General features: G+C 39.9%; 1 protein-coding gene across 2 annotated transcripts in view; it reads right to left on the reverse strand.

Annotated features, from left to right (window-relative positions):
- LOC124154685 (spatacsin) overlaps positions 1 to 12151 on the reverse strand; it is a 96469-nt gene extending 84318 nt beyond the window's left edge. The window contains exons 1-6 of one of the 2 annotated variants that reach the window (XM_046528562.1): positions 11424 to 12151; positions 11158 to 11342; positions 10964 to 11079; positions 10562 to 10853; positions 5209 to 5420; positions 3998 to 4268 (exon numbers count right to left, since the gene is read on the reverse strand). In XM_046528562.1, the coding sequence (XP_046384518.1) occupies positions 3998 to 4268; positions 5209 to 5420; positions 10562 to 10853; positions 10964 to 11079; positions 11158 to 11342; positions 11424 to 11798 (1451 nt within the window). In that variant the 5' untranslated portion in view covers positions 11799 to 12151. Of the gene's footprint in view, positions 1 to 3997; positions 4269 to 5208; positions 5421 to 10561; positions 10854 to 10963; positions 11092 to 11157; positions 11343 to 11423 lie in introns of both variants that reach the window. The other variant, XM_046528561.1, reaches the window with a different exon arrangement.
- Positions 12152 to 12169: the final 18 nt, after the last annotated feature.

Here is a 12169-nt window from a genome sequence, read left to right on the forward strand (position 1 = left end):
GAGCCGACCACTGCGCGAAGACACCCGAGCGTTGCCGAGGCCAGGCGTGACGTCATAGGTGCCTAAACAACCGTAGGGAGTAGGGAAATACGCTGAGCGCATGGTGTAAAATTTGTTTTGAGGGAGTATTTAGCCGCTCATCGTCACTTTATTTTGTTCTGTTATTCTGGGGAAAGTTTTCCTATTGCTATTGTGCCTAGATTATTACTTGGGATATTAATAATGCGGCATCGGGATGATGAAGTACAAGCGTTTCACTTCGTATGTTTTAGTTATCAGAAAAATGGATGATAACGTTGCCACTCGTTCGAATAGTACACCTGAAATTCATCTACGTCTACATAATACCCCGCAAGCCGCCTAAAAGGCGTGTGGCATGGGGTGTTAGGACACCAGCCTTTTTTTAGGACACCAAAAATTGATGCCACGACCCTCATGGAATTTGTTAAGACAAATTATTGCTATACGTCGGCGGAAAATCGAGTTGTAAAAGAAACTTGTAATACTGGAGGATAACGATCGTAAGCTGTGCTGTTGACATTAGAGTAAGCTGTGCTGTTGAATTTGGCAACGCCGGATTAACGGAGAAGGTAGTCCTATCCGTCCTACGGTACGAATTCACAGCAAAACAGTCTGCACACAATCCACATGTGAGATCGCGAATCGGTTCCGCTGCCAACACACACTCAAGCTACAACCTATTTCAATAATATAGGTAAATCCATAAACAATATACTAGCATATACCATAAAAATATAGTGGGAAACAGGCAAATACTCTTATCAAAAACTGGATGTCACTATCACATTATTATATTCATCACGTACAACTTGCAATAACAGAACTCGTTATGATGAATACAACTATTTATTCACTGATTTAAACCCTTAAATTAGCCCACACAAGTGACACAGGTGACATTTCTCACTACTATTCGTTGAAATAATGGAATAACAAACTTCACACACAGTTTTTATTTCAATAGCGTGATCGTGAAATGTCATATCTACGGTGAACAACGGATATTAGCACGCCACTGACAATTTTTACACTACTGTTAGACATTTATCGATAGCGTAATAGCACTTTTTACAATTCAATCACGATGGAACACTGATAACTCTTGGCCGATATTTTTCAACCTTGTCAAACTTTGTGCATTACAACCACTGGCACTGTGATTATTAGCAGTAGCTTAACGGGAGATGTCACGTTGAAAATAACACTATTTTGGCACAAAAATGTTCCTAGATGTCTCAAATCAGCGAGCAAAAGTTGCATTGACTGGAATTCACCCCATAATACAAGCACAGACAGTCCTAAACGACGAATTCTCCGGTACCTACAAATAAACGGATGAAGTTATTGTATATAAAAGCTAAGCGGACATTAGTAAACATCAAAATCGTTCTAATTACATACTTAAATGAATGATATGCCGTCGATAACATCAACTTACAATTAACGTATCCCCCTTCCAATGGCCGTTGCTCAGACTCCTACAACGATGTTATTTAGGTATTATCAAATTTTTGGTTTAACTGCTCCAGATTTATATTTTATGCCCTTACTCAGATATTAATATTATAAATAATGCAAAATACGAGGGCTTCCAAGCCTCTATCGTCGGATATTTATCTTTAAATATAAAATAATCAACACGTCTAACAAACGAAGCTCTCACAACTGCTGGCAACTATTACAAACAATCACAACAATAGCTTCGCGTGATGTTTAGGCACCTTTGACGTCATCGAGGCTTCGTCGGCAGTGGCTTGGGGGGTGAGGGAGTTTTTCCCGCGCTTTAAAATTCGTTATATTTATCATTAAATATCTCGCGAAGGAAAACTCAGATTTACATGCGGTTTTCTTTGTTGTATTCAGAAAATAATTTTCTGTCCGCCTATGAAATAAAAAAAATTCATGCAAGTTCCCCATTAAAGTCAAGTTTTACCAATGGATCTCAATTCCAGTAAAAGAAGGATTCAGCCAATTTTAAATTCCAGAGTGTGAATAATTTCAGATGGCATATTCCAAAAAAAAATTTTATAGATAGAAGCAACCTATTAGTGGATAAATACATAATTGCATGTGTTGATGTTATATTTTTGTGTAAGACCTTAAAGACTTTAGTTATCAATGTGTTAAGTGAAAACTATTATGTTTTTTACATCACACAGGCCAATGAGACAGTGAACTTTAGACCAATCAAAAATATTCCCACAAAAATATTCTGTACAACTCCCACATTTCTCTAGCGTTATGAGGTTGAAATATGTTCGTACATGGCAAAGGGTGTTTTATGGTATGTTTATCTTACAAATGCTTAACTTATTCCTTTAGCATTTGCTTTGACCCTTCTTTATCAAGGTTTTTACCAATAAAAATATATTTAATATGGTAATAAGCATTTTTATTGTTAAAATTATTGTTCTGGGGATAAAAAAGGAATACCTATTTATGACGAGTGAATTTTTATGACGAAACTAATTTTTGTGACGAAATTCACAGTTTTTATTCACCGATAATCTTTACCTCTACACATTGATCTTAAGCCTGTACCATTGCCTCTTAAGCCTGTGGCTATACCTGGTGAGGGGCATTTTTCATGGATATTTCATAGTTCCCACTCTAACTTAATTATAAAATTCAAGGTTTTTTCCAGGTTTTCACGGTCTAAATGTTGTCAAATTTACAGTCTGTTGATAAGCCATTTTAGGGCAGAAACATTGATGACGTAACAATCACTGGCCACAGGTTAACTAAAAATTTATCCAACGCAACAGATGCCGTGAATGCAAATGCAGCAATAAAAGTGCTCCCTCTCATTTTGTCACCAGTCAATATCAAAATTCAAGTGCGGCTAAAGGCTGAGTGGGAAAATGGAGGGAGCAGGGAAGTGAAGAAGAAGTGTCTGATTTTTTGCCAGGGTTAATGAACACTTTGTTTACTGGTACGTATTCCAATCACAGGCTCAAGATCAATGGGTCGTCATGGCACATGGACCAATAATTGCACTTCGAATATACGTGTGGAGATAAATGGGTGGACAGTGTCTGTCTGCGCGTGACTGACCTTGAAACATGACCGACGTATCGATTTTTTTTTTTTTGATCTGTCAATAGTAGTTCTACAATCTAGTTTGAGAGATTTTTAAGGTTTCATGACAAAATTCACGGCTTTTTCCAGTTTTTTTTTTTCACGGTAGACGAAATTCATGGCTTCTTCACGGTTTTTAGGTTTTCACAGTTGAGTGGGAACCCTGATGACTCCATTCTCATAGCCTCGATGAAAGAGAAAAGAAACGATGAGGCAGAGAAGCAGATGATAATGAACCAGAGACGAAAGCATTAAGTATCCCCACACATCTCACACGATCACTAATAAAGCACATAAACCAGAGCAGAGCAGAGAGAGTGAAAGGATATCTTTCATTAGCATTCACCAGACGCTGACCCTAGAGGAAGCGTTTCTTTCCTGACATCAGCTAGAAAAAAATATTCTAAAAAATACGAGAACGCAAACACAGACCACACAGGGGCACAGAACGATAGCAGGCAGATGTGTCTCACATATATACTCACTAAAAGTACATATATGGAAGCTTAAGAGATAGGAATACCTAATGAAACATTCAGACGCATAGGGTGTGTCACGCACGCTTGAGGCATGGCAATCGGAGGATGCAAACGTTCTGTCGCACACGCTGTGAGAAGGACCACGGGCATTTAAAGTCACGCTTGAGGGAGGGGTTAATGAGCCAAAACTATAATAACGCCAAAACTCATGAAAAGTAGGTGGCGACTGAAAACAGTAGTGGTTTCTTCATTTTTAAACTTTGAGAGAATGACTGAATGAGGGAGATTTTATTTTGTCCTACCTAATACCGCTCTTTCATCTGCCGAATGCCATTAATGGACTGAAAATCTGAGAACTCAGAACCATAAAGGTCCCATTGAGAATGGGGCCTTCATGGGAGGGAGCGTTAGGTACTCACCCTGTGAGGTGATGTCCACCGAAGAGGTTGTGCAATTCGGGGAGTTGTCCCAGAACAAGGTCATGCACGCTCACATGACAGTTGGCCCTCTGGAGGGAGAAAATCAGTGGCCACAGCTTGGGGGGATATTGATCGAGTCTGGCCCGTATGTCTGCCCAAGAGGTGAGGGGCACGTCTACACCCCACAATCCCCTCTCACTCCTCCCGTCTAAGGCACCACTTGCAACTGGGGGCCTTTCAAAATACTCAATCACATCCCCCACGCTATTTCCTGAAATCAAGATCAGCATTAAAATACCATCATAGGTAACGAGTCACCATCCAAAATTTTGGCAGCATTGAAGCCACTGACCCAGGGTGGAGCCAGAGAAGAGTTCATCCCTTCTTACTATCCTCACACCCTTGATAATCAATCCTTGATTCATGAAAATCTGATTCTATTCAGATTTTCATGAATCTGAATAGAATCAGATTTTCATGAATCTGATTCTATTCAGATTTCTGAAGATTCATATTCTGTCTTCATAGAATGATACCATTGACACTTTGAAGCCCAAGCCCAAAATTCCTTGGGATGTATACTTTCTGCCATGGACCTGAGCCTGAGTAGAGCTCGTATTTGATTCTGGGGAAAAATATTCTATGCATATTTCTCTGGCCTGAACTATTTAGCCTCTTTCTATAGCTATCTAGTCTTCTTGTATGGCAGGTGCTATCATTTAGGGGCTCCTAAATGTAATTTTTCAGATTAGGAAATAATTTTATAATAAAACAATAAAAGTCCTGGGTTATCTGCAACCTGCACATGAAAATACCACGGGCTTCAAAGTGCTAAAGAGTCAACACATGTAAGCATATATGTACCTAGCAGTATAGTGGCTATTGCTGCTACATTTTCAAACTTAATGCCTCATATTTTTATTTATTTTCATGCCACCGAAGACAGCTCACGTTAGCCTTTACATCGGGGCTTTTTAACAAATACACATTCCCGAACAACCATGCCCTGGATAGCGGAAACCTACCCAGGTGGGACTCGAACCCACGACCTCCTGTTTGGCAGGCGAGGTCTTTACCTCGCCGCTACCGAGGCCGCCAACATAATAAAGTCATAGTAACCTCAGTAATCACTTTCAGTATTGCTCTAGAATATACTGCACCACTTGGGTTCTCCAACTTTGATTCATGTATAGAGATATGAAATAACTCACCATGATGAGGAAGACAAATGGACAGGACTTCTGGGAAGCTATTATCGATGCAAATGCTGGCCAGTTCTTTCAGTGCGGTCATTGATGCATTGGAATGGACGTCACTTCTATGAACATTCATCCAACAATCAATCATATAAGGCAGTAAACCAGCTCTGGAGAATCGACGAAACATTTTCCAGCCAACCTCCGATCTGGAATTAATTCCATGCCTGAGGAACAATAAGAAATTAAATTGCCATTGAAGTATTTTATCAGTACATACTTAAAATGATAATTCACAAGTAAAGAATGCAACTTTTTATGAGAATGGTCATACGAAGACAGGGTTTTCGAGCTATGTAATTTATAAGCCCTTAACAAAGCTAAGAGTGAAAAGAGGACAAAAGTTCACATTAATTGTCTCATTAGAAATAGTTAATTGAGCATGAGTAGAAAATGGTTTCGTTGGCTGAGACCAGAAATTTCAAGTCATTAAAGAATTTGGTTGATGAAAGGAAAAGACAAATAAAAACTTCCCTATTCAGACATTCTCTCTTGAGTTCAAAATAAGAAAAAGGGAGTTGAAGCTCACTTATGAGTTGACGAGGCCATTAGAGTACTCATACGGAATCTTTTGTTGATGATAGGAGTCACTTACTTGATTGATGAAGTATTTGTACTGAAAATTCATGAAAAGTATAGTTGTTGCCGCAAATATTGGACATATTTTTTTTGCAGTGTTCATACCTAACTACACATACATACTATTTATGTGTTAAAAAGTGTGTTAAAAAAAAGCCAGAGACTAAAAATTGGCAGAACCTACAAGCCAAACCAGAAACCCATACCAGTCACCTATAGCAGCCATAAATCTTGTCCAGTCTTACTTAGCAAGGCCAGGTTTAGAATGTAGGTGGCCCATTTCGGTAGGAGGCCTACTGTATCTATTGCCAGACAATAATTCCAATGGATTTTTTTTACCAGCAGCGTTAACCATTAATTAATGTCAATGTTGACGACTACAAGTTAACCAAAAAACAACCCAGCTTCACTTCACATCCCCTCATACATTACAGTTTTTTCCGATTTACCTCTATATTGGAGGAAGGCTCACGCTTGGTGGGTGGGTGGCCCCTTTGATTCGGCCCTGTTACTCAGCAGAACAGCATCAGATCACTGGATGAAACACAGTCGCTTTTAGGATTTACCGTATAAGAGTGTGTAAGAGGCGCACACGTGTAAGAGACGCACCCCTATTTTGAGGATCGAAGCTAGAGAGAAAAAAAAATTGCAGCATTTTTTTAATCCTATTTTGCGGTGTTGCAGACGTATGCCTGGAATTTCGACAGTTATTGAAATTTCCTCTTTCAGTGCTTATTGAAAGAGGAAATTTTGATAACTGTGGCGGTAATAGCGGCATAAGAGGGAGTAGAAAGAGTTCCAATCCTCTCTTCGCATACGCCGTTGCTCTACGATGCTTGTCCTACTCACGAACAATTTTGTTTAAAAGCTCTCTTAGGGGTATTGCAATAGAATTGCAGCCGTGGAAAATTTTAAGGCAAAACACGACAGGCACATAGCATGAACCTTCCCAAGAGATTGGACAACAATCGGGGCAATCTCAGCGCCGTAGTATAATAACCACGTCGTAGATTTAACGGAACTACACTCGGCCCTCCATCAGCCAATGCCTCTGTCGTTTTTTTTTCCTTTCCGAGACCCCACAGGAAAATAGGAAAATATCAAGTTACAGAGGAACAATGGAAACGTGTTTCATCCCAACCCCATCTCACCAAGTGACGCTTTTCGGTCTACCAGGTTCAATTCTCCTAGTTTCTGGAGGTCAAATGCTAGGCGAGACACCGACTGAGCTGGAAGATATCTCGATATCTCTTTCAGCAATTGTATGACACGCACGAGGTTCTAAAAAGAATGAGACCTAACGCGACGTATATCTGACAGCATTTAAGTTTTTTGAGCTCTAATTGATTGACACAAAGATTTATAGTTAAAACAAGGCTACTAATATTCAACATAGTCCAAACAGCACAATTTCGGAAGAAACAAGCGTAGCATAAGCGCATTCAAACAAGACGAGACGGACGGGAAACTTCAGGCAACGCAAATTGCATATATCACATTGCTGCGCCTTTGCCCCTTCGCTTTAAAGGCAACGACGTCACATGCAAGATCGGACGTGTTCTTCCCTCGCCCCTTCGCTCATAGCCTCGTAGCTTGAAATACGGAGGTGAGGGAGCGCGCTCCTTCCCATCGACCTCTCCTTCAGCGCTCTTCACTTATAAGCATTTCCGATTTCTTTTATTCACCAATCAGTCCAACAATGAATACAGTCGTTCAAATTTTTTAAACCGCAGGTTTTGACACCATAATAATTTTCAGTTGCAAAAATGCTCATATTGGCATCTGATGATGGTTTTTGAAAAATCAGGTGCTCAGCGTAATGAAAATTGCTCGGCAAGATTGATGTTGACTATTAACCAGGTATGTCCTTCAAAACTACGCGTTTCTCTACGTTTCAGATGACTGACTCACGCTGAAAAACAAGGCCACTCAGTTCCCCCTGGACTTGCGACTGGTGAAGGGGAGGGGGGAAGATAAGAAGTTTGTGTAAGAGGCGCACCCCCATTTTTGGCTGCAATTTCTGGGAAAAAAGGTGCGCCTCTTACACGTGCTTATATGGTTTTCTATGCAGCTTCATTGTCTCAGATGACAGTTTTTCAGGCACCGCAATTGGCTCCTTCAAGACAGTGAAGTGAGGTTGTAGAATTTTGAGTTCCTTATAATCGTCATATATTAGGGCCTTGGTGATTGGTTGCTGCATTTCATAGCATCTTATAGCTGTCTTCCTGGTCAACATTATTCCCGTTTTTGTTTATTTCAATTGCCTCTCTTAAAAACTATGTAAAGAACACCAGCCCAAATGGATTGGGTTTTATTTAGAAAGTCGAAATTCAGCATCCTCATTTCACTGTTCAAAGAAAATGACTACAATGCCATCCAAGACAATGAAGACCAAATAGCAAAGGCACTTCTAAACCTTTCTGTGGAATAAACTTGATTGTTTCTGGCTTTACTTTGTGAAAATCCATTCTTAACAATAAAACGTTATTGTACTTTTCCACACGATTTAATTAATACGACCGGTTTCGTCGCAGAGGCGACATCATCAGGTACATAATCCGTTATAATAACAGTTATTTTGTTCTTGTTTATCTGGTTGCTATTACGTTGGTAGGGGAGGGTTGCGTTGGGGTTGGAGCGTCACTCAGATTCAGGGGAATCTCCAAGAGCGGAGAATAGTTTACAAAAATATTTTCATTTGCTAAAATTCCATTTTTTATATGCTTCCTTATCTCCAACTACTCAAGCAGTCCATCCTTCTTCCCTTTCCCTCAAGGTGGAGAATTTCCGGAACAAAATTGCTCCTGTGGTCACTCTCCCATAGATGTTTCGCAAAATGCGATTTCTCTAACTCCCCGTTTCTCAAATGCCTTCCGTGTTCCTCTGCTCTTACTCGGAACGAACGTCCAGTCTGGCCTATGTAATAGGTCTCACAGTCACTGCACTTGAGTCTGTAAATGCCACTTCTATCATTTAAGTCAATTTTATCTTTTGCATTGCATAATAACGCCCTTAAATTAGATGCGTTATAATATGCTATTTTAAAGTCTTCTCTGGGAAAAAGGTTTGCGGTTGCCTGTGAAATATTTCCATAATAACTCAGTTTGCACCAGCGTTTCTTATGCTCATTATGAATGGATGAATGGTATATCATTTTCTGTGCCCGGAGGGAGTATTTCTTCCTTTACAATTTATCTATGACACTTTCTTCGTATCTGTTTTTAACTGCAATGTTTTTGATGGTTTTGATTTCCATGGCGAGGTTCTCGGCAGAGAGGGGGATGTTGAGTGCTCTGTTTAACATGGCATGAAAGGCGGCTAGCTTATGAGAGGGGTGGTGGCGGGAGTCGGAGGGGATGACATGGTCGGTGGTAGTCTCTTTCCTGTAGATTTTGAAGTCGTAGCCTTTTTCCGAGGTTGAAATAATGATATCGAGAAAGTTGATACTATGGTTGGATCCTTTTTCACATGAGAACTTTATGTTTTTGGCTTGTGTATTCAGTTTATTCAAAAATATGTCCAGTTGCCTCATAGTACCAGTCCATATGGCAAACACATCGTCAACGTACCTGTACCAGCAATGGATAAAATTGGTGTTCACTGAATCTTCTTTGAAAATATTTTCTTCAAACTTGTCCATATATAGTTCCGCTAAAAGCGGCGATAGCGGAGACCCCATTGCCAAACCTTCTTTCTGTCTGTAGAATTTGTTATTAAATTTAAAATAATTCTCTTCCACACACACTGTCAGCAATTTCACAAAATCGACGAGGAAGGGTGGATCGGCTCCGGCTTTCCTCAGTGTTTCTTCTGCTATTTTAACAGCCTCGGAAATTGGAATGTTAGTGAATAAATCTTTCACGTCGAAGGATACTAACGTATGTTTGGATGGCGGGGGCTCTCTTTCTGTGGAAGCCCAAACAAGAATAAAGGGATCTTGATAGACTTGGCAATGATGCATTGAGCAGGTTGAGACGAGAGGTAGCATGCAAGGTTTCAATCAATATTGACCGTACCAAGTGTTAACAGTATGTCTTGTTTTCTCTGCAATAGCAAGCACAAGTATTTTGTGACCAAAAGAGTTGGAACCCAGCGGAGCAGGGGAACCAAGGGCCTTCCCACCAACCCCTTTGGAGTGAAGACATTAAGGCCAATTAGTTGTATATTTGTCATACTTCCTCACTGACTCCATCCTCGGTTTTTCCAAGCACCTGTGATTGTACACCCTTCCCTTCCTTTCTTCCCCTTCCTCTGTCTTCCCGTCTTACTACCCCCATCCTGCCCTTCCTATTTAAGACGTAGCACACTTGATATATTGTACCTGATTATGCTGTAAAGCGAAACCGGTAGTACCAATAAATTTAAAATTATGGAAATTGCTCCTGCTTCTTCATTATTCATTGGAAGTAATTTGCTTCGTTCCCAGAGGTTAGGCTCTAAGCATATTTGGAATTGCAATGCAATGAGATTGTAGCCGCAGTGAAAAAATATATCAGCAAAACGCCAATGGAAAAGACGAAAACTCAAGGGCTGACAATTCAAGTCATACATCAAGAAAAGTTCCATAGCAAAGCGAGGTCTGGAGGGGAAATCAATATATGATATCAGCATTGTCAAAGACTTATTACTTGCTGTCTCATTTGAGAGTTCAAAGAAATTCAAGTCTGGCTGAAGAAGGTTTAATATACTTCAATACATGTTCGATAGAACCTTTTCCGTGAGTACTTACTGACAAAGGCAGTCCAAAATTTCATCTTTCACTTCAGGTATGGCATCCTCTAATGCAATGGCATCCACCATATCCTGTGATATAGCGAATGTAATGGCTCGTTCTCCACTGAGTTCCTTAGACACAACGGATTCTTTATTGAAGCTATTCTCAGAATTATTTACTTCCTGTTTCAACGTTTTCCTCTGTCCATTAACATCAGAGACCCATCTTGAAATTGTGGACACATCATGTCGGCAAATTAACAATTTCCAAGCAATTTCAGGTTTCACGAAGGAGTCGTAGTTATTTACTGAAACCAAGAAAATGGAAATACAATTGTTTTTGTAATAGGTTTGTGATATATTTCAACCAAGTTTGCAAACCAATAAATTTAGCTAACATAATTACATAGTTACTAACCATGAGTGTTGAGAAATATATCTGCCCAAACAACATTCTGCCAGTTGGGAAAGTTACTCATTACCAGTGAGATGGGAAGGTTCGTGTGCCGACAGTCGTACGACGATGATCCAGAACTGAGCAATTCACTAAGAAATAGTGTCATTGTGGAATTAAAAAATCACAATATAATTATTAAATTCTATCAGACTTACCTGTTGGGTTTATAATAGTTAATCGAGCTTAATGCACTTTCGATTAGTCTCAAAAATTTCCAAGCGTCAGTCTCGTCATCATCAACGGCATTTTTCTTCGTCAAGTAATCGAATAAATAATCTCGAGCGATCACATCACTGGTGTTGAGGCACATTTCTTTCATTTTTTCGGTAGGATTGTACCCCTGAAAAGTAAGCATCGTTCATTACCAGGACAGAAGGCGAAAACAAGACCCTAAGTGTAGATGAAACTAATGAGCACTAACCGCCTTAGACAAGATATCTTCAGCTACATCAACATCTCCAACTTTGATGTAATCATTCACCCACTGAGTAATAATCCTATCAAAATATACTTCACACTCTGATTGGCTATGGCCCAAAGCTTTAATGAAAAAAGCTTGTCCAAGCATAACATTCCGATTCATCACCGACTCACGCACCACAGCTTCTTTCTCAAGGCTTTGCCATTTAGTCCACATCTGTCTGCTTTGAGGGGAGAGGTACCTGTAAGGCAGCCTGTCTGATGTCGAGGTCCCATCCCTCGATGCATTTTGTCGGTCGTATTCCGTGGCCTCAGTTGCTTCCGAAACTTCAACAGAGGACCACACTGAAAATCGCTTCAAAGGACTACCACTCATGATTTCCAATGCGATTAAGCAGCTGAGTTATAGAATATCACCTACACAATTGCGACGGTCAATCGTAACGCGATAGAGTATGAAAGTAGATGCTACTATACTTATAATAACAAACAGTACGCATCCTGGCTATGTGGGTAATGAGTAATGATCACGCGCGGAGGCCGTACAGAATACGATGAATAACTCCAAACCAGTACATTTCATGCTTTGGTCAAAATGACACCATATATACAAACAGACATGTAATATAACAATATGAGTTCTGAAAATTAGTTATATTGCAGTCATTGCAGTACACAGCACTTGTTTACACACGACATATTTTGATCGAATTTCGCGAGTCATTACGGTGAAAATTATATAGAATT

The sequence above is a fragment of the Ischnura elegans genome, chromosome 2 (genome assembly GCF_921293095.1).
Source record: "Ischnura elegans chromosome 2, ioIscEleg1.1, whole genome shotgun sequence".
Classification (NCBI taxonomy): Eukaryota; Metazoa; Arthropoda; class Insecta; order Odonata; family Coenagrionidae; genus Ischnura; species Ischnura elegans.